The sequence below is a fragment of the Brassica rapa genome, chromosome A02, assembly GCF_000309985.2.
Source record: "Brassica rapa cultivar Chiifu-401-42 chromosome A02, CAAS_Brap_v3.01, whole genome shotgun sequence".
Taxonomy (NCBI): Eukaryota; Viridiplantae; Streptophyta; class Magnoliopsida; order Brassicales; family Brassicaceae; genus Brassica; species Brassica rapa.
In genome coordinates, this window is record NC_024796.2 from 3,804,194 (window position 1) to 3,821,866 (window position 17,673).

Below are 17,673 nucleotides of genomic sequence, written 5' to 3' on the forward strand. Positions count from 1 at the left end.
AAAAAGTAACATTTGTTTTTGAACATCACAATGAGTAAAATTTGTTAACGACACTAAACCATAACATACCATACCAAACCGCGCCGGAAGATTTGGTCCCAAAGTTCAATTTCGTTATCCTTCTTCTTCCTTTCGTCGGAGCTCCTCTCATCAATGATCAATGGCGTCCCACCAGCTTCTCTCTGTTCCTCATTTCTCCCTCCTCCCTAAAGTCTCACCCTTTCATCCTCCCTTCTTATCAACACCACGAAAACTCTCTCTCTTTCACTCTACTACTTGTTCAGCTCTCCAATCCTCCCCCAATTCTCGGATTACTAACCTCCAAGCCGTCACCGACACTTGCTCCGAAACCGAAAGCAACGCTCCCACTGAAACAACTGCTTTAACTCTACGAAACATCTGCCAAGGCTTTGTCCCCGAACACATTTTACACAGGCAAGCTCTGTTTTTTGTTTTTGGCTTAAAAAGCTCTGCTTTTACACAGGCAAGCTCTGTTTTTTGTTCCCCGGTAAAAAATTGATTCGAATTAGTAATAAAGTTCGAAACTTGTGAACTGGGTTTTGCTTATCGTTGCAGAATGGAGGAGATTGGGTTTGTGTTTCCGACAGATATTCAAAGAGAAGCTCTTCCTACTCTGTTCACTGGCCGTGATTGCATCCTCCACGCCCAAGTCTCTTCCTTTTATATCCATTCTCTGTTTTGTTATTGTCAGAACACGAGTTGATGTTTTTGGTGATGTAGACAGGCTCAGGCAAGACATTGACTTACCTGTTACTCATACTCTCTCTTATAAACCCTCAACGATCTTCTGTGCAAGCTGTGGTTGTTGTTCCCACTCGGGAGCTCGGTATGCAAGTAAGACTATAGGCCTTGGTTTTGTAACTTCCTATGGAGTGTTAGGATTCTTATTGCCTCTTTTGTGGTTTAGGTTACAAAGGTTGCTCGAATGTTGGCTGCAAAATCAACGGATGCTGAGGTGAAAGGATGTACAGTTATGGCTCTCTTAGATGGTGGGATGCTAAGAAGGCACAAAAGCTGGTTAAAGGTTTGTACTCAAAAGCCTTTTCTTCTTGTGAGTTAGCTTAGCATGGTTTAACTCTTTCTTTTTCAGGCTGAGCCACCAGCAATTGTGGTTGCTACGGTAGCAAGTTTATGCCACATGCTTGAAAAGCACATACTTAGACTTGACTCGGTGAAAGTTCTTGTTGTTGATGAGGTATAAACACACACACACTTATTCTCCATAGCAAATGATAGATGCTGTTCTGCACATTGAACATCATGATGAGAATAGTTTCTTCTGTCACTTGTTGGTAGGTTGATTTCTTATTCTACTCATCTAAACAAGCCGGTCCTGTGCGGAAGCTTCTGACTTCATTTTCCTCATGCGACAAACGTCAGACGGTTTTCGCCAGTGCTTCCATTCCCCAGCATAAACATTTTGTTCATGACTGTATGCAGCAAAAGTGGACAAAGGTTTTTGCTTATCAATGATTTGAGCTACTGTTAGATTAATACTACCCGCCTGACTGACTCTATATTTCTTGCAGAGGGATGTTGTTCATATTCATGTTAGCGCAATCACGCCCATGCCTTTGTGCCTTCTTCACAAATTTGTAGTAAGATCTAACTTGTTCTCACTTCTTTTTGTCTAAATATGGAGCTGTTAGTTACATCTGATCTGTATTTTTAACAGGTGTGTGGGAAGAAAAACAAGCATCAAGTACTGCTCGCCTTGTTGGAGTCTGATGCACCTGAATCAGCTATTATTTTCGTGGGAGAGCAGGTTTTTGAAAACCTATGACTTCACCTAATCTTAACCATATAACACTCTTTTCCTCTTTCTTGTTTTTCAGTCTGAGAAGTCAAAGAAAGCTGGAAACGATCCTTCCACAACTCTACTTATTGAACTCCTAAAAACTTCATATAATGGCTCTCTGGAGATCCTCTTACTAGAGGAAGACATGAATTTCAATTCACGAGCAGCTTCATTAACAGAAATTCGGCAAGGAGGAGGGTTTCTTCTTGTGTCTACTGATATTGCAGCAAGAGGGATTGATCTACCGGAAACAACTCACATCTTCAACTTTGATCTCCCACAGACAGCTACAGATTATCTTCACCGAGCTGGAAGAGCCGGTCGAAAACCTTTTTCGGATAGGAAGTGCATTGTTACAAACCTGATCACCTCAGAGGAAAGATTTGTCTTACAAAGATTCGAAAACGAACTAATGTTCAGCTGCGAGGAACTGATGTTGTAGGTACATACAGTATTGAATTTACATGTACATAAACTTCACATCCTTGTCTTTGTTTCCTCCACTTTTTGGTGAGTCAAAACATCATCAGCTTATAATGCCAACTTGATTAGTTACATGGAATGATTATATGAGAAAGTGTCATTATTATCAAATAAATTGCTTTTATTAATATAGTTTTGACTTAAAAGTCTCATATGACAACTCCATCTGCAATTACTGAGTTCTTCAAGATTACTGTAATGCCAGATCTGATGTAAAATCCATCTGATGACCTATCTGCTTCTTGTACTCCCTGCAAAACCATAACATTAGTATATGTCTGATGGGTCCATTTTTCTTAAATAGAAATAATTTTTTTTACCTCTGAGTTTGCTATAACTACATTCTTGCCAACTCTAGCATTCTTGTCTATAATGCATTCTCTGTAGGGGAAATGAGAAGGAAAAAAGGAATCAAGAACCTTTTGTTTCGAAGGTAAACCATTTGAAAGTGAACGTTTAGTCTTACTTAATCTTTGTGTTCTCTCCTATTCCAATGGGAACTTTTCCTTCAGCAAGTAGTGCTGCAACTTCTGCTTCAGTTTCGTAGAAGTCTGCCCCAAGCATCACAGTGTCCTATAGTTTTTATGTTTCTAGATCATTATATAATCTTAAGAGTCTGACTCTGATCCTTTCATTATGATTTAGAAAGACATTAGTTTTTTTTTCCTACCTTCAACTGAACATTACTACCTACTCTTGATCTAATTCCCACAATGCTGTGCTCAATTAAGCAGTTTGTTAAGAAGCTTCCATGAGAAATGATCGAATCAATGAGCTTCACATGGAATGAACTTAAGGGTTAGTCCTGAAGAAACCGAAAAATGATAGCTGGTTTAACTAACCTTAGAGCCGTCTATCTTTGATGGTGGCAGGTTTCTCCTTGATGTATATATTGGTTTCGCTGCGTCGTAGAAACTGAATGCTGGTGGCTAAAATGTATGGAGATATGTAGACGTAAGTGATATATAAATGAGTGTCTATGATTATAAGCAATATCTTGTCCTTACATGCTCAGTGAGGGCGAGATTTGCATCAAAGAAAGATCTTATGGTTCCTATATCTTCCCAGTAGTCATTAAAGAGATAAGCCTGCTCAAAAAGATTTTGTTTATCCCCTGATATTAAAGCAATACTCAATGTGTGCATAAAACTGAGTGTTACTGACATTCACATAGAACTCTTTAGCTGAGAAGGGTATAATCTCTGAACCAAAGTCGTTTGCTGTTGGGAAACGCCATCTGGTTTCAGAACACTTAAACTTCTTAGAATGCATATACAGAATATAGAGCTTAAAAGTGTTGTTACCTCAAGAGATTCAACAGTATTTCTTTCTTGAAAACATAAACTCCCATTGATGCTATGTATGGTTTCTTTTCAGCTTCCTCCTTAGAAAGTCCTAGAACAGTTGTGTCTACTGCCTAAGGATAATATTAGAATAATCTTCAGGTTTGGCTAAGACATCCTATTAAAAAGTTTCAACATACCATTGCTTTCAGGTCATCTCCTTTAGGTTTTTCACTGAAAGAGATGACTCTTCCTTTGTCATCTATCTTCATTAGACCAAAATCTGAAGCACGTCTACCATGTAACACAGACAGAGACTTATAAGAAACCATGATCTTTGAATGGATTTGTTGGACTCTTTTGCATTCACCTGTCATCTATTGGTATGCAGGAAATGCTTATATCTGCGCCGCTTTGTCGATGATCCTGCAGATTGAAGTATCAGTTAGGACTGGGAACAAGCCGAATACTTACTATTTTAGCAATACTAGACTTGTCTTGTACGAGTAATGAAAATTTAAACTTGTACTTTACTTGTTAAAAATAGTATTTGTTATTTCGAGTACTTATCAAGAATGAGTTATTTGCAATTTATTTGTTCCTCTCTGTTACTTGCTATTTACGAGTACTTGTGAGTTATATAACTTCTTGTTGAAAGAAATGGGATGAAGTAATATTGTCTCACCTGTACAAAATCCATGTAATCCATCCTGTAAAGGTGATCACCAGAGAGGATCAACACATCCTCTATCTCCTTGCTTCTTGCATCCTATGAAAAGAAATGTTGGACACTTTGTGTTTCCATGGGAAGATATAAGCTACTTAAAGTTTGGTTTCTACCTCAAAAAGCCAATGGAACTGCCGAACCGCATCTGCTGTACCTTGGAACCACCTTTTACCTGTTTCTCCTGGCGTTTGAGTGGCTGCAAGAGCCTGAATATTTTTTTTCAAACAATTGCCTCAGATGAGTTAACCAAGTTTGGTTCATAAAAGAGTGATGAAGAAAGCAATATCAAAACCTCAACAAAGCCGTCTCCAAAAACTCCATTGGAGTTGTAAGCACGAGTTAGATGCCTGTTCAGTGACGCTGAGTTGTATTGTGTGAGTATGTAGACTTTGTTGATTCCACTGTTGATGCAGTTGCTCATCGGTACATCTATCAACCTATAGGCTCCTCCGATAGGGACCTGTAGTTCACACAATATTCCAAAATTAGTTTTATACTTTGTTTTGCGGAAAATTTAGAAAGATGGAAGCAACTAACAGCAGGCTTGGCGCGACGCTTTGTGAGAGGAAAGAGTCGAGTTCCTGCTCCACCTCCAAGAATAATGGAAGCTACTGTCTTTGGATCTCTTTTCTCAGACTCAATTTCTTGTACCTGGAGGTTGGTGAGGTAAACAGAAGATCAAAGGATATAAGAAGCAGAAGCACTAAGGTTGAAACGTTTTTTACCTTACTCTCTCCAGCTACACTGTTTAAAGACATTTGGATTCTCTTTTGAGAGGAGTTGGTTGAAGAAGATCGAAGCTGAGCCAAGTTAAGCTTCTTCCCCATGAGCTCCCCATTGCAGAAGCTTCCTAGCTTAATGTGCTTGGTGTAGCCCGAGGAGCCGCGTAGGCAGCTCGGAGCAGAGAGGGAGATTCTGCAGTCAGGAGAGGCAACCATTTTTGCTGGAAATATTGGCTGTTGAAGAGTTCTGAGACAAGTGGAGAGATAACAGAGAAGAAAAGAGAGTTGCATGGACTAGCATTTTACTTGATATTTTGGAAGGATTTGCTTCCACCCTATCTTCAACAAGTTACATCAACCACTAGTTATTGTTTTGTGTTTAGATTTATTTTAGGGAAATTGCACCCTATAACCATAAAAAAAAACACAAACCCACTATCTAACCAAAAACACTCTCTCTCTCCTTATTTCTCTTCATATCTCTCTCTAACCTCTCACTAAAAATCTAATTACTCTTTTTTTTTGTTATTTGGCAAATAAGCCCTAGATTTTAAGACATTTATCTTTTGTCTTGACATGTTTCACAATGGCATATTCTACTGGAGTTTTATCAAGGAAACAAAAAATATTTGCAGGAGAATAGTTTTTTCTTTTTTCTATTTGCAGAGTTTTATTAATACTTTTGAAATAAATACATTATAGTTTTTTTTTTGGAACACAAATAAATTAGGGAATAAATGTTTGTATAGTTCTTCTAAAAAAAATATTTCTTCATAGACTAAAATCACTTTAGTCAATGATCCATGATTTTATATATATATATATATATATGAACAACTTTTTGATAGGTTATGCAATCACTATCTCCGAGAATTTCTAATCAAATTTTGAGTTCATCATTTTGATTTCCCATCTCTTTTGTTATACATTAATTTATTTATGAAACCATTTAAGGATGTGGTAGTATTCTTGATCACAAATTTCATTTAAGTGATATTTTAGAGCAATTCTAAAAATAAAATGGTAGAATATATATGGTTATAGGATTTATATATCAAGGACAAATCCATATATATTTTATCAAAATTATATAGCAAGTACATACTTGTTATATAATTTTTCTATAGCAAGTACAACTATATGATCAATATATACACTTTCATGATTTTAATCTAAGATTTTAGTATTAAAAAGGGGAAAAACTCTTTTAAACGAGACCGTTTGCTGAGTTAGTTAATGTGTCTACGTCGCAACATGTACATGAGAAATACAAAAGAAAGACCGAAGCAACGACTCTGAAGAGTATAAGCGAAAGAAACTAAAGATAGAGTCATCGCCAAAACTCAGCAAAGCTAAAGCTAAAAAAACCTTTGCGTCATGGCGATATCCAAGCTCCACCTACTCTTTCTTCTCTTAGTCATTCTCTCCCTCCATCGTCCTGTTCTTTCCGGTGAGTAACTCCATCGTCCTCTGTGTTCCAGTACTCGTAGTAACCGTTCTTACTAGTTTAGTTTAAATTGAGGTTTATTCATTTGTGGATTGCTTCACGAACAAGTAAATTGTCTGTGTTCTGTCTTTGATATCCACAGATGAAGAAGACCTTCTTCTTACAATTATCAACAAGTACAGAACATCACTAAACCTAACAACACTAACACCTAACGACAACGCAGATTGTCTCGCAGAAGAAATAACAGACCAATTCAAGAACCGACCATGCACAAACACCACTACCTCAGCTTCAGTCCCTGGATCCGAACCTCAGTTCCCAAACTACCCTAAGCTCCTCAAAAAATGCCATCTCAACGTAACCGCAATGAGAGACAGTGTAATACTGCCAGCTTGTGTTTCTAACCATGATCAAAGCCTTGTATTAACCAATTTCACAAACTCAGACTACTTGAAAAACCTGAATGATTCCAAGTTCACTGGAATTGGTATTGGTTCTGATGACAATTGGATTGTGGTTGTCCTCTTGACTATAAATACATCCGAAGGTAGCTTTTCTCCGGCCGTTATTTACCATTATGCTGGAGGTTTCACATTCGGCATTAACGGTTTTGTTAACAATTTTCTTTTGATGGTTCTTCTCTTTTGTTTCTTCATGTTTTGAGTTTGATAGTTGGTTTGTTTCTCTTGTGTAATGATCTCATCATATTTGTTTTTTTATCGTTTCATTTACTCAAAATTATGTACTTGTGATCAGCCTGATGACAATGCCAAGTTTCTCATTCTTGAGACTAGAGTGTTGAACTACAAATCAACACATCAATCTAGCAAAAACGATAACCTGATCCATGCAAAAACCATAATCGAAAAATCAAAAACTAAATAAACGACAAAAAGAAATCACAAATTTAGAATTGAAGTTTCATCTAACACCGGAAGCCAAAACCATGTAATATTGGTTTTATTTTTGATATCACTATTTATAAATTAAAAGAAAATCCGAACAAACAACCAAATTCAAATTAAACACCCCTAGACCTTTAAGAGCTTCTCCATTGCTGACAAACCCAATCAAATTTCCCAATAATAAAATATTATCAGTTTAGTATAAATGAAGTGTAAAATTTTTAAATTTCAAAATCCAACAGCTTCTTAGATGAAGTGATAGATATTTTGCTACTATTTCTATTTGGTATAATAGCTTTCTTTAACATTTTATTTATTTTTTAAAGAGATAATATCGTTTTTAATTTGTCTGCGCGTGAGAGTGCGTGTTATCAAAACGATTGGACAAGAAAGAGACCAAAAAGACCGAACCAACTACTTCGAAGAAGAAGAAGAGTCAAAGCGAAACGCCAATAATACATAGAAAGAGAGAAGAGCCATCGCAGAAAATCAGCAAAAAGCTAAAGAACCTCCTCAAGCATCAATGGCGATATCCAAGCTCCACCTACTCTTTCTTCTCTCACTTGTCAGTCTCTCCCTCCATCGTCCTGTTCTTTCCGACAACGGTAAGCAGCTCCCTCATTTCCATAAGAATATTCTTGAATTATTGAATTTTGGTACCTCAACACTGTTGATCGTAATGTTGACTTTAGATCTTGTCCGAAAATAAACCATCGAACCTGTTTAACTCGTTCGTACCTGCGCTAGATCTCGATCTTACTAGTTTAGTTCTGATTCAGGTTCTTGTTTCACCCGCAAGAAAATGATTTGTGTGTGTGTTGTGTCTTTAAAATCAACAGATGAGGAAGACATTCTTCTTAAAGGCATCAACGACTACAGAACATCCCTAAACCTAACATCACTTGCACATAACAACAACGCTGAATGCCTCGCTGACGAACTCGCAGACCAGTTCAAGAACCAACCATGCACTAACATGACCGGCCCTGCTTCCGTCCCTGGATCACAACCTGGTTTCACAGAGTTTCCAAAGTTCCTCACCAAATGCCGCCTCAACATAACCGCAACCAGAGACGGTGAGATCATGCCAGCTTGTGTTCCTAACCTTGATGCGAGCCTTGTCTTGTCCAATTTCACAAAGTCACGGTACAACCAGAACCTGAATGATTCTAAGTTCACTGGCATTGGTATTGCTTCTGATGATAATTGGATTGTGGTCATCCTCACTACAAATACTACTGAGGGTGGCTATACTCCGGCTACTAAGGACAGTAACTCAGGAGCTTTTGCAGTTGGAGTTAACGGTGTCGTTTCTTCGTGTTTGTTGGTTCTTCTCTTTTCTTTCTTCATGTTTTGAGTTTCTTTTCTTGAATAATAATCTCAGTTTGGTTTCTTTATGTTTTGAGCCTCATTATGAGTTTCTTTCATTGTCTTTGTTCTGTAAAAATAATGTTTTTGGGTGAAAATCTCATTGCTTTTGTGTGTTGTCTCTATCGTTTTATTTTGATGGGCTATTGTAGTAATGATCAGCTTATTTGCACTGCCTTTTTTACTTCTTGCAACCTTTGTCTATGGCAAGATTCTAAAACAAACAAGGGCCAGTCTTATCATGAAAATTGAAACTAGTGTTGGTCTCGTGGAAAAGGATTCAATTCTCTTTGGAAAAAAACTATTTACATTATTTGAGTTTATGTAAAGAGGTAAAACTATTTTTTTTGTCAAATGACTAAGCGATTGTTCACTTTACTTAATATTTACACCATAAAAAGAGTTGAAATTAGTGTATGTGATAACTTCTTCCCAATAAGTTTCACTCTGATTTTGATTGGACCTACTCTGTAAGAGATTGAAAGATGGGGTTTTTGATGGATATTGGTTTGATGGACGATTTAGGGTGGATAGAATGATGGGTTGAAAGGATTTGATAAATTATAATACTGAGAGTTGCGAAAAGACTTCAGAAACTCTCTCTCTCACTCTAGATTTGACACACCAGTTTGAGATTTGTTGATTGTTTTGAGTTCACACACCTCTACAATCAAATTGTTCAAAGAACAAATGAATCACCAAAGAGAGAAATAAGTTTTTGATTAAAGTGATTATTAAAGTTTCTGATAAAATTTCAAAATACTTAAATAGAAAATACCAGAACTACTACATGAACAGTCTGGAATGCATAAAAAAGACAAGAAAATAATTAAGCAAGCTGCATGAACATCATAGAAAACATAAATCAGACATCTGAGTAAATGAAGATGGTTGGAGTGGTGGTGGTTTCGCCAAGTAGCTCTTCTTCACTTTCTTGGTTCTGAACAAGGCGAGCAATCTTCTCACTTAGTTTCTTGGACCTTGATCTCATAATGAGCCCAACATATATGGTAAATGGATCTTCTTTCTGAGCATTGGAATAAAGCATTCACTCAGGTTCATCCACAGGATTGCATCCACGGGGTTGCATCCATTCGGATTCATCGACAGAATCGCATCTACGGGATTGCATCCACTCATATGCATTCACAGGTTCGACCATGATTGCATCAGTATCTGTAGGTATAAGTTTACATAAAATGCTTAGGACATATAAAAAGTATTTTGGCTATATAACTACAAAGATTTGATGTACTTGAATTGGCTGGTTGAAATAACACCACTACTGTATCTAAAAACATTAACTAGAAATTATTTAAGGATTGATTCATTTCTCAGCCGAGCTGCAGCGAAACAAACAGAACCCTATAAAGAGCACGTGAATATAGGCCCATATATTATACAAAATGAAGAAGATGAACCCGTATTAATTAGGCCCATTAATGAAAATTATAACGGACCATTGTAATTGTAGCATTATCTATACATTTGAAAGTGATTTTGTTTATTTGTATATTTTCATGAATTTAGAATAAATTATTAGTCCAATTAATATTATTATTAGAAAATTATTATTTCTCATTTTTCCATGAGTATAGGATATATCATTAGTTTATTTAATAATATTATTAAGAATTATTTAATATATATATCTATTTATCATAATATTTAAGATAATTAATTAATAAATTGATACAAATACAATTATTTTGAAAAAATGATTTTTCTTATTTGTCATATTTTCCATGATTTTAGGATAAATTATTAGTCCAATTAATATTATTATTAGAAAATAATTATTTGTCATTTTCCATGATTTTAGGATATATCATTAGTTTATTTAATATTATTATTGAGAATTATTTAATATATATATATATATATCATAGTATTTAAGATAATTAATTAATAAATAAATACTAACAAATTCTATCGATCGATATATATTATCATATAAACTATTATTTATAGTATGTATATTTATCATGATATTTGAGGTTATTAATTAAATAAATTAAAAAATAGATATTAAAATTTTTATTGATAATATAATAATTAGGTTAATTTTATATTTAAATTATGATTTTAATGGTTAATATTATAATAATGTTTTCTTATTCTTAAGATTTTGAGGTTATTAATTAATAAAGTTCATTAACAATAGATATTAACAAATTCTACTGATAATATAATAATTAGGTTAATTTGTCATATTCTTCATGATTTTAGATTATTTTGATTATTTGTCATGTTTTTAAAAACGTTTAGCTGGTTATTTTGTTTATTTATCATATTCTTAATATTTTCTAGCTAAGTCATTAGTTTAAGTAATCTATATTGTTAATTAAAACTTTATTAAATGAATATGTGTAATAGTTAGTATAGAATTCTAAATATTCGATATGAGCAAGGCATACGAACGATTAGAATACGATTTCATCAGCTTTCCAAGTCATAGTTTATGCTCATTATTAATCTTAATAAATATTTTTTTGTGATTTAGCTGATAATTTATCATAATATTGAGAACAATTAAAAAATTCTAATGATGATATCATATTTAAATCTATATATTATATTTACTTAAATAGTATTGAATATTATATGTATGTTTATATTATATTTGGTTGAGTAATATTAAACCAACTCTATTTTAATATATATCACATAATATATATTGAATCATATTTCTTTAAAAACAATTTATTAGGAAAATCAAAATCAATCATTATGATAATTTATAAAAAAATTGAAAAATAATTCAAAGATAATGCTATTATTTATGATGTGATTTTTTCTAAAGTCTTTATTATTCTTAATAAATATTTAGATTATATTAAATTTGTTAATAAATAATTACCATTAAATTAAAAACGAAATTTACTAATTGGTAATCATCATTGTCTAAAAGATTCTATATTGTGTTATCCAAAAATATTTTACATCAGAATATTTTTAAAATGAATATAAATTTCTGTATATAGTTTTATGTATTACGAAACTTTCAAGTTTATTTTACGTATTAAAAATATTTTATTAAAATTAAAAAAACTTTATAGTATATAAAAATTTAATATTTAATTAATTATTAAATATTTTGAAAAACATGAAAATAATTTATCCTAATATTTTTTCAATTGATAATATATCAATTTACAGTTTTTTTTGTAAAATTATTAAGCCCGCAAGTTACAGACAAAACACCTAGTTAAATATTATAATAGGTTTGTAAAAATCACTTGGAATCTCTAAAATTGATTTATTAAAATTGTTTAACCATAGTTTATTTCTAAATTAAATCCATAATCAAATCTCCAGATTATTTTGGTATTAGTGGCATCCAAATTTTAGAATTCAGATTTTATTATATGAAACAGAAAAAGAGAGAAAAGTTGAAGCATTCTTTGTAATATGTACTATTTTATGCATATTAAATTATTTATAAACTGTACGGATTTTGACAAAAACTGACATGTGATAAGTTCAAATAGTAGTGGATATATAATATGTTATGATACAATATTATTTCTATTTCCATTTACAAATTACTACAATATTTGTGTATACTAGTGTATTTAGGTCAATTATTGTTTTTTTACTATTTACAGGCCCGCGTTCAGTAAAGTCTTGATACTATATGATTCATTTCTTGCCAAATAAAAAAAGAGAGGAAGATAAACATTTTAAAATAACACAAGAGTAAAAACATTTAACACTTATCATAGTGCAGTTTGGTTGGTTGGTACTTGGTAGTGGTGGATGGACGTCAAAGGAAAAAAAAAATAGAGCTGTAAAATAGAAACAAGAATATCTTCTCACTTTTTGAAATGTTGATTTTGTCGAGATTTCTATAATCTGTATTTAGATTTTGTGCCTCCTTTTTTGTTGGATGTTCTAAGTGTGAGGAGGGAGCGTTTTGATTGAGGGACTTGACTATTTTCAGAGAGACGCAATGTTTAAAGAAGAAGACAAGTGAAATTTTGCGTTTAAGATACGTCTTTGAAACGTCACTTTCTTTTCACCATCTCTCATGTTATGACTGAAAAAATATCAAGAGAGATTGAGAGCGAATCGTATCTACTTTTCTTACCCTCACTTTCTCTTTCTCATTTCCTTTTTGTAACAGTTTACTTTCTTTTAAGCCTTTTTCAAAAAAAAAAAACAGTTTACTTTCTTTTTTTTTTTTTTTTTTTTTGTAAAAAGGCTTTCAATTAAAAAACAAAGTACAAGATGTGATTTGTTAAGTCACATAGTTTGAAAAAGTTTAGTACATAAAGTAAGCATTGAAAGAGCTATAGAAACCCAATGAGTTAGAACAACTCTTTAGTTTAACCAAACTTAAAAGGTTTCTTGTGCGCTTGATTAGGAACCTCGACCCTTACGACCTCGGTTTCCTCGTCCACGAACGGTATGCCATTCCATCTCTTGGTACCTTTGTGTACGCTTGAGCAGCCTACCCCCTCTTGACACACTTCCATATTCATCCATTTGCTCATTAATATGGAAATCACTTTCCATATTACCATGCTCTTGGATAAACTTGGTTGAGTGAGGGGTCATGATTGTTGGATCATTTCCTGAGGGTGTAGCACCCTCATTACTGATAATAGCAGATGGAACATTGTCCATAACTTGGGCTGGAGTAGTGTGAGCAGATGGTGAACCTGCTAGTGTAGAGGCTGAAGTTGACTTGGCACTAGGAAACAAGTGTTCGAAAGCAATGGAGCTATCCTGAGGAGAAGTAGCTCCCTGAGGTTCTGAGGAAGTTTCTGAACCTCCGGATTGGGAAGGAGAATGATGAGGCTGAAGCACTGTTGAAAATTTAGCTACTGTTTGAATTGGCAGTATATCTGTGCTCACCTTAGGCATGTTGCTCGCTGGTGTCTCTTTACTTGATGCAGTGTTTACCAACAAAGGATTGATATCAACCACAGGAATCTCCACCTCTTCCTGATCTTGTTTACTTTCATTATTGAGAACCAACTTGTCTTCTTTAAGTAAGCACCTTTTTGCTTTGTGACCTAAGCTCCCACATCTTTCACAAGTTGATGGAATCCAAGAGTAAACCACATCAACCAAAAATATGTTACCAAGCTTATCATCCAATGCAATTTTTTTGGGAAAATTCTTGTCAAGCTCAATTTCCACTAAAATCTTAGCCTCTCCTATGTTGAACGGATCCAGCCTTGGCTTATGAGTAAGCATAGGCTCACCAAGACCGGAAGCAATGTGAGAAATCCCAAGTCTGGAATAACAACTTGTTGGGATATTTTTTAAAGTCACCCAAGCTGGGACAGTAGAGATTTCAGGGATTCTTAATGAACCTACTGGATTCCAAGGGGCCACAAACATTAAGCAATCATCTACATGCCAAACACTTCGTTGAATAACCCAATTCCTTGTCTCTTGGTGGGGAACATGGAAAAGATAGGATGATTCTCCTAATTTCCGACTAACAATTTTGCAACTTCTACCCCACAGACGGTTAACAACAGCATGCGTTAGACCACCAGAAGGAATAGAACAGCGATGAAATTGCCCGATTACATATTCTCCTACGTTCTCAGGACCAAGTTCAAGTACCTTAGTTGGAATGATGATCTCAGGGGTGCCATCAAGTCTGAAAGTTGGTCTCGAAGCACGAAACAAGTTTCTGGAAGCCGGGTTCATCCTTGCGGCCCATGGAAAGCGAAGCGAGCCATCTTCTTTTAGCTCTGGAGGCGGCAACTTTGAAACAGGGAGATTCGGCAATGAGGGAGGAGCTCCTTTCAGCAAAGATTTCTTCTGCTTAAGGTTGGTACCTTCCTCCAGCGAAGGCCAAAAATTTTCAATCTGGCTCTGTACCAACTGAAAATCATAGCTGCGAGGCGTAGATGGCTCAGGTGGTGTAGACGGAGGAGGGAACTTTAAAACAAGAGGCTTTGACCACGCTCCCATAGAAGGTACAAATGGTGCTAGTTCCTGTTCCACGGTCTCTTGAATTTGTTGATGAACATCTGGTAGGCTTTCCAATGGTAGCGTTGCAGGAGGAGTATCTGGTAGGGTTGGAGGAGCTTCGTGAGGAAGATTCGCGGTTGGAAGGCCGGGTGTTGCAGTCGGAACGCCAGAGAATACGTCGTCACAGCAAGGTGGCGGAGGAGCCATGGTCGACGAAGGAGCAGCAGAACCGTCGCTGTCATGACACTGTGGCGACAAAACTTTCTTTCGAAATGGAGGAATCTCAGGTAAATCCATGCCAGAAAAAGGAGATGAGAGAGATTACTTGCGAAGATGGTTCACCTTTACCGGAAGCAGCAGGCGACGTCTCCGCCGTCACGGATTCGTCGATTGTAGAGGAGTCGCTTAGTTAGGTTTCGAGAGCAAAGAATTAGGGGCGCGTGTAATTCACGTTTTATGGAGCGCGCTACCGACTCCAGTTTACTTTCTTTTACCAGTTAACATTTTGAAAAGAAAAATTTATCATTAAGAAACTAAAAGCCAATTGACATTTTAAATTCTCTTACGGATTCATAGCCATATATTAATAAAAAATTAGGCTCTAAATAAAATGTTCAGTACTCTTCGTGTTAAAAGTTTGGAAGTTTATTATATATGGATAAACAAGGATACTTCGCTCATATCAAACAAAAAACACTCTATAACTCAATCTAGAATCCCTTTCTTTGAAAAAGAAACTCAATATTTTATCTGAATTGGCTCCTATTTACAGTGCACTATCCAATATATAAGAAGAGAAGGCCTACGCTCTGAATGTGATGAATGACTTTCTTATCTTCCTGGCCGAGAATTATAATTTTTTTTTTACTATTTCGATATCTTCAAGTATTTTTTATATTTCTCTAATTATTGTCAAGAAATAACATGTGTCAGTCAGTGTGTGTATCCAAACGAAGTTGATCGTCACAGATGCACCCATTTTCTAGGGCAAGTATATCTATGCACTAGGTTGATCGTGTCACAAAGAAAACAAAAATATACTATTGAGTTGTTGAAAAATGGAAGGTAATACCACTGAAACATACCCGTACGGTTATTGAAAATTGGTTATAAGAGAAATAAAACGTGTTAAACAAATTCATAGTTTATCTTCATATTGTCCTTTTTTTCTCTCTGTCATTAGTTATTTCAGAAGTTTAATTAGTTTGTTTTCCTCAAAACTTAGAAACTTGCTTACAGTCTTGTATCATTGTGCTTGCCGACAATTTTGGAATATGCCCTCAATATTTTTCTCATTCGTAAAATATTTTCAGTATGAAAACCTTTTCACAAATAGATGCAAAAACGCCATTAATCACGTTGCAAAATCATTATATAATATTCTAGGGCAGGAGCAAATCCACCAATAGAGTACCAGCAAGGATTTGGTTTTGTCGCCATGTTGCCACTACTCACGATTCACGGATCCACCCGGTACACCCGCCAAATGAACATATCGATTTTGCAAATTTTTTGTTTCGCGTTAGAATAAAATTCTTTCTGTTTCTAAAAGTTAACATATGATGCAATTCTTAACAAATAAGTGTTTGTAGTACATGTTATAAAAAAACGTTTTTGTAGTATTAGTTACCAAGAAGTACATTTAATTCCATCTTTTCTTATAAGGTAGCTGATATCTTCATATAGTCTCTTAACATAATAATTTTGATGTTGCATTTTTTTTTGTCGGCAATTTTGATATTGCAATTAAATTCATAATTTAACTAGTTAATTATTCGGTCAAAGAGAGCGACAACAAAAAGAATCTAAAGGTAGCCCACATTCAAAGAACAAAAAAGTTTGTATTTAAATAAGTGCTTCTTTTTGGTTTTATAACAAAAGTTTTAAAAAAAAATTGTCTAGGAAAAGAGGGCAGAAGGGTGACATCAAATGAGGTGTGATACTTGTGAGGAACTGAGGATAGAATAGAAAGAGAACGACGTCATGGTCGTAATAGTATATTAGACGTCCACATACTTCAAAAAAAATCACACACCAATCCTTTTGTTCAACTTAGCCACAAAGAAACCTGCCTAAGTGCCACTTTTGAACCTAAATGCTCTCTCCACATTTTCAGAATGTATATTAAAGCTTAACCTAATTGAAACACACCAAAAAGATATTGCGTCATTAATCATATTGATGATATCAAGTTGGTGGGATAATGAATTATTTAGATTGAAACAAAGATGGTTTTTCTTTTTGAAACTATCAAAGATGGTTTTTTGACAAAAGAAAATAAAACAAATGATGGTTAAAACGGTCACTCATTCAGGAATATCAAACATATCAGGATTCAAAATCAATGGATCCATATATAAAACGTGTTATTATTTTTGATATTTTACGAGGTTGCTTTAGTCATGTCAAAAGTTTATGATCAAACTATGTAGTAATTTACTGGGACTGTGATGAATACAATAGTAAGACTGTAATGTATCTTGCTAGTTTCTTTAAAACAGAAAAACTCTATAATAGAAATATGATTTAGTTTGATGTATTTTTTTTTAAGAAATAGTAATATCCAAATATAGTGTAAAAATAGAGCATACCACTATTTTCCTATATAAATAGAGAGAAAAATAATAAGCTCTATATTAGAAGTAGAAAAAACAGTTTTTTTTTTACGAAGACAGTTTTAACTCTAAATACTAGTATTATAGAGACAAATATATAGATGAGTTGTAGATGTTCTAATAATGTGTGAGTTATTTTTCTGGAGATTTTAAATTTGGTACTTCTATGTATGTTTCGATTCCTTATTATACCCAAAATAATAGTACAAGTCAAGATTATAACAAGCACAACCAAAGATTTTTGACATAAAATGCCTATTAAACATGCAATAATATATTTCTAATGCACTAATATATTTCTAATACATATTTTCAGTTGCAAAAAAAAAAACATGCAATAATATACCCAAATTAATGTTCAAAA

General features: G+C 34.3%; 4 protein-coding genes across 6 annotated transcripts; 3 read left to right on the forward strand and 1 right to left on the reverse strand.

The window, feature by feature from the left end:
* Positions 1-160: 160 nt before the first annotated feature.
* LOC103851216 (DEAD-box ATP-dependent RNA helicase 58, chloroplastic) lies at positions 161-2,454 on the forward strand. 3 transcript variants are annotated; one of them, XM_033285800.1, is made up of 10 exons: positions 161-435; positions 577-670; positions 742-855; positions 929-1,045; positions 1,112-1,216; positions 1,318-1,476; positions 1,551-1,619; positions 1,697-1,786; positions 1,857-2,310; positions 2,354-2,454. In XM_033285800.1, exons 1-9 carry the CDS (start codon positions 161-163, stop codon positions 2,259-2,261), a joined length of 1,428 nt encoding a protein of 475 aa, XP_033141691.1. In that variant the 3' UTR covers positions 2,262-2,310; positions 2,354-2,454. The 3 variants fall into 3 exon arrangements, with proteins under 3 accessions (XP_033141691.1, XP_009126308.1, XP_009126309.1); XM_009128060.3 differs by having other exon boundaries at positions 1,857-2,374; XM_009128061.3 differs by lacking the exons at positions 161-435; positions 2,354-2,454 and having other exon boundaries at positions 746-855; positions 1,857-2,261.
* On the reverse strand, positions 2,221-5,354 carry AGPL (glucose-1-phosphate adenylyltransferase large subunit 1, chloroplastic). Its single transcript, XM_009128062.3, has 15 exons — positions 5,038-5,354; positions 4,850-4,963; positions 4,605-4,772; positions 4,426-4,518; positions 4,271-4,354; positions 3,956-4,011; positions 3,786-3,879; positions 3,607-3,719; positions 3,467-3,539; positions 3,310-3,390; positions 3,145-3,231; positions 2,973-3,077; positions 2,769-2,875; positions 2,623-2,683; positions 2,221-2,553 (listed from the first exon to the last, which is right to left on the reverse strand). The coding sequence occupies exons 1-15, from the start codon at positions 5,323-5,325 to the stop codon at positions 2,452-2,454; spliced, it is 1,626 nt and encodes a 541-aa protein (XP_009126310.1). The 5' UTR covers positions 5,326-5,354; the 3' UTR covers positions 2,221-2,451.
* Positions 5,355-6,316: 962 nt separating this feature from the next.
* LOC103851218 (uncharacterized GPI-anchored protein At5g19250) lies at positions 6,317-7,383 on the forward strand. Its single transcript, XM_009128064.2, has 2 exons — positions 6,317-6,484; positions 6,624-7,383. Exons 1-2 carry the CDS (start codon positions 6,412-6,414, stop codon positions 7,145-7,147), a joined length of 597 nt encoding a protein of 198 aa, XP_009126312.1. The 5' UTR covers positions 6,317-6,411; the 3' UTR covers positions 7,148-7,383.
* A 360-nt stretch (positions 7,384-7,743) lies between these two features.
* Positions 7,744-8,934, forward strand: LOC103851219 (uncharacterized GPI-anchored protein At5g19250). The gene is made up of 2 exons (XM_009128065.3): positions 7,744-7,994; positions 8,229-8,934. The coding sequence occupies exons 1-2, from the start codon at positions 7,913-7,915 to the stop codon at positions 8,744-8,746; spliced, it is 600 nt and encodes a 199-aa protein (XP_009126313.2). The 5' UTR covers positions 7,744-7,912; the 3' UTR covers positions 8,747-8,934.
* The last annotated feature ends 8,739 nt before the right edge of the window (positions 8,935-17,673 follow it).